We start from the raw sequence: 4,212 nt of genomic DNA on the forward strand, positions 1-4,212 counted from the left end.
AAAAAAAAGGACTGGGGGTAGCTCAGTGTGGATGTCCTGGGTTCAATCCCCAGTACAGGGCTTAGAGGAGGGAACAGAAAAGTGATGGTGCCAAACAAAAGGACAAAAGGGCTAAGGGGTGGGGACCCAGGAGGGGTAGTTTTTCTCTCCACTTTGTGAGGCTGTGTGTGGCCTCCTAGGGATCATTTAGACAGGGATCTGAAGTGCCCAAGTGTCTCTCAGGCTGGAGCCGCAAGAATGTACTGGGTGCATCTGAGAGACACCAGGAGGGCCTAGGGCTGTAGCTCAGAGATAGAGCACTTGCCTAGCATGTACGAGGCTATGGTTCAATCCTCAGCACCACAAAAAAAAATCTAAAAATAGGGAGGCTGAGACAGGATGATCTCTGGAAGTCTGAGACCAGCGTGGGCTACACAGTGAGTTCCTCAACTACATAGTGAGACCCTGTCTCAAAAAATAAAACAAACAAAAAAAAAAAGCTTGCTGGGTGTAGTGGCGCCTACCTGTCATCCCAGCATTCAGGAGGCTGAAGCAGGAAGATCACAGTGAGTTTGAGGCCACATAGTGACTCTGAGACTAGCCTGAACCTCATAGTAAGACCCTGTCTCAAAAGAATAAGAAAGAGGGAGAGGGAAAGGAAGAGGGAGGGTAGGAGGAGGGGAGTGTAGGGAGAGGGGGAAACAGGAAAAGAAGGGACAGGACCAAGCATCAGGAAGCCAGGAGGGTGGAGTAGGGTGAGACAGGAGGAGAGGATGGGAGGTGAAGACAGGAGCCGAGGCCAGGCTGTGGATCTCTGACTTTCATTCTGAATGAGGAAGGAGGCCGCCAGGGCCGCCAGGCTGCTGTGCTGGGAAGGGATTTCCAGGTGCCTGGGGGAAAGGGAGGCCTGTGGTGCTCAGAGCCTTCGAGCAGCACCAGACGGCCGGGGCTCGGCCGGGGAAGGCGCAGAGGCAGAGGGAGGAGGTGTCAGCTTGTGGATGTGCTCTGAGAGCAGGACAGCAGCGGGGGAGAGACTAGAGGGAATGGGGTCGGGTGGGCAGGGGGCTGTGGTGGCAGGGATCGGGGTTCAGATGTGAGCTCTGGGGTTTCCAGTGCCGCCTGGGTGTCCACATGGAGACCCCCTGCAGGCTGCTGGGCTCGTGAGGAGGAGCTGTGCTGTATAGAGCCGTGAGGCGGGGCGAGGTGAGGCAGCAGTGAGCACCGGCGGGAGAGGGGTGCACCCGAATGGGCGTTTCCACTTGGAGGTCAGGAGGAGCCAGGCGGCAGGCGTGGGGAGGCCGTGGTGAGGAGGGCAGCTGCCCGAGGCTCGCCAGGAGCGGCTAAAGAGGCTGCAGGGCCCCTCGCCTCACGCCCCTCTCCCTGCTCCAGCTACTTCGATGCCCTGGTGGAGCTGCGGCGGGCACGCAGCGTGGACAGCGCCTTCCTGAGCTGGAATGACCTGCAAGCTGCCGTGAGCCAGGTCAACACCCGGGTCCAGGAGGAAACCGACCGTGAGTGTGGGGCGACAGCCCCTGGGCAGCCCTGCCCTGGCCCACCTCGGGACCTGCCCACCTCCACCTCTCTCCCTCAGAGGTCCTCGCCATCAGCCTCATCAATGAGGCCCTGGACCAGGGCAGCCCAGAGAGGACGCTCTCTGCCCTGCTGCTTCCTGCAGCTGGCCTGGAAGACGTCAGCCTTCCTACTGCTCCGCGGTACCATCTCCTCCTCGTGGCATCCAAGAGGCGTAAGGCCCAGGTGAGCGCAGTAGAGCAGGAGGAGCACCTGGTAGGCAGGGGCCGGGTCCCATCACCAGGGTGCTGGGCAGTGCGGGAAGGACACAGGCTGGGACCGTCCTAGGCTGGTTCCCGCTCTACCCAGTGCGCTCTCCTGTGAGATGCTGCGGCCCCTTCCTGAGCCCCTCCCAGAGGGAAGAGACAGCTGGTCGCCCTTGGGGCCGGCTTCTGAGCTGAACTGCCCTGAGCAGGTGGCAGATAGTGACTGGGAAGCAAAAGTGGGGCTCCTGAGCCAGGTGGTGTCAGTCGGGTCCTGCATTGTGTTCCTCGCCTCCCAGGGCCTCCATCTCCTCACCTACAGATGTGGCAATAATGAGCTTATCTCCTAGTCACGTGACAGGAGGGCCAGCTGACATGGGTGGAGTCCTCACTGCCAAGCGCTGCTGTCTGTGTGTGAGGAGCATTGATTCACAGTGAAGCGCTTGAGGCTGGCGAGGAGGGCAGCTCGGGGCTAGAGCACTTGCCTAGCATGCAGAGAGCCCTGGGTTTGATCCCCGACGATATGATGAAAATAGGGAAGGACAGCAAGCTTTACAGCAGTGTGGCAGTCAGTGCTCGACACAGCGTCAGTTTACAAAGTCTGTTGTTCATTGAGAGTTGGGAGGAAGTCGGGTGTGGACTTGGGCTCACACCACGCTCAGTGTGGCAGGCATGGGCACACTTGTGGGTCGAAGAGTATGGAGCAAGAACAGGACGGAGAAGGCAAAGACCAGGTCGGGATGGGCCTGAGAAGGTGTCAGTGGAGCCAATGAGAAATGGGGAGCTGGGGAGGGTCGGTGAGGACTCGGGGGGCTGTGCGCAGCGTGGCTGAGGCTCCGGGTGAGGAGTGGGGCTGCTGAGCAGGTGGCAGACGCTGAGGGTGTGAGAAGCTGCGTAGAGCTCCTCAAGCTGAGCTGATGCTTGGAGCGGCCCGAATCAGGGTAGACAAGAGTCTCTGTGCCACGGGGCCATTGCTGTGGCTCTCGGCGTCAGCCTGCAGCTGGGTTCCCTGGGGTGCTTGGCGTGGGAGCCTGGTCTTGTCTTTCTCCACTTCTTCCCCTTTGCCAGGTGACGGGGGATCCTGGGGCTGTGCTGTGGCGGGAGGAGATCCGCCAGGGAGTGGTCAGAGCTAACCAGGACACACACACAGCTCAGAGGAGTAAGTGGGCCGGGCGGGACATGGGCTCAGTCCAGACAGGCGCCCCCTTTACTGCTGAGCCTTCCACCTTCGTGGGGCGGAGCCAGGACCACGGAGGGAGAGTGGCCTCCCAGCAGACAGCCAGACAGGAAATTCTCGGGAGTAGGCCGATCCTCCTGCACCTCCCGTGGGCCCTGTCCCTGCCATGTGAGCACGAGCAGTCGCGTGGTGGCCAGAAATCCACCATGTGTCTGCGGGCAGCTTGAGCTTGGTTCCAACGGTGAGCTCTGGCTAGTGTTCAGTCTCAGGTGGGGGAAGGGTCGGGTTCGAGGAGTGAGGAACCAGCAGGACCGTGCAGATAGGCCCTGGCTGGCAGGCAGGCAGGCGGGCTCTGGTTCTCGGGCTGGCAGGCAGGTGTCCACCGGCCTCCTCCACTCGCATGGTCTTCTCCCAGGAAAGCGTCCTGGGTTCTCTGCCCATCTCCTGCCTCTAAGCTTCTGAGCGAGCCATTGTGGCTGCCCCTGAACCCTGCTGGCCTCGCCCACTGTGCCTCCCACAGGGACCCCCCTTACTGCCACCTTCTCCTCTGCACAGCCGCCCACTGCCACCTGCGGGGTCCCTGTGTCCTCCGTGTGCCTCCTCTGAAGCCTGAGGCCCAGGCCCCATGGGAGATGGGAGGAAGGACTGACCGCTCTCTCCTGTTCCTCTCAGTGGCCCTAGGTGTGGCTGCCATCAATCAGGCCATCAGGGAGGGCAAGGCAGCGCAGACAGAGCGGGTGCTGAGGAACCCCGCCGTGGCCCTCTGCGGGGTGGTTCCTGACTGTGCCAGTGCCTACCAGCGGGCCCTGGAAGGTGCCGCAGCCAAGAAGCGGCATCCAGGTGACAGCCCCAGCCCCCGCTCCGCTCCTCCCCTCCTCTGCTGACCCAGCCACCTCACCTCCTCCCATCCTCTCTGCCTCCGTGGTTTCCGCTCAGGGGACACAGCTTCGTGGGTCCGACACGGCATGAAGGATGGCTCCGCCTACTACCTCCACCTGCAGACTTTGCAGGGCACCTGGGAGCAGCCCCCGGGCTGCCGCCTCAACACCTCCCATCTGACGCGGGAGGAGATACAGGTTGGTTGGGCACCTTCCAGGGCGGGGTCACCCCAAGGAGAGGCCCTGCCTTCCCACCAAAGGCCCACAGGCTCCCTCTGCTGTCTCCACAGTCCACCGTCACCAGAGTCACTGCTGCCCACGACCGCCAGCAGCTCTGGAGGGCCCACGCGGGCTTCGTGGTCAGGCTCCAGGCCCGCCTCCGCGGCTTCCTCGTCCGCCAGAAGTT

General features: G+C 61.9%; 1 protein-coding gene across 1 annotated transcript in view; it reads left to right on the forward strand.

The window, feature by feature from the left end:
* Iqgap3 (IQ motif containing GTPase activating protein 3) overlaps window positions 1-4,212 on the forward strand; it is a 32,571-nt gene that overhangs the window by 14,913 nt on the left and 13,446 nt on the right. The window contains exons 14-19 of the mRNA XM_010643798.2: window positions 1,369-1,490; window positions 1,571-1,734; window positions 2,820-2,910; window positions 3,601-3,768; window positions 3,865-4,004; window positions 4,097-4,170. Coding sequence (XP_010642100.1) covers window positions 1,369-1,490; window positions 1,571-1,734; window positions 2,820-2,910; window positions 3,601-3,768; window positions 3,865-4,004; window positions 4,097-4,170 — 759 coding nt within the window. The remainder of the gene's footprint in view (window positions 1-1,368; window positions 1,491-1,570; window positions 1,735-2,819; window positions 2,911-3,600; window positions 3,769-3,864; window positions 4,005-4,096; window positions 4,171-4,212) is intronic.

This window comes from Fukomys damarensis, unplaced genomic scaffold (genome assembly GCF_012274545.1).
Source record: "Fukomys damarensis isolate Sample0158 unplaced genomic scaffold, DMR_v1.0_HiC HiC_scaffold_33, whole genome shotgun sequence".
Lineage (NCBI taxonomy): Eukaryota > Metazoa > Chordata > Mammalia > Rodentia > Bathyergidae > Fukomys > Fukomys damarensis.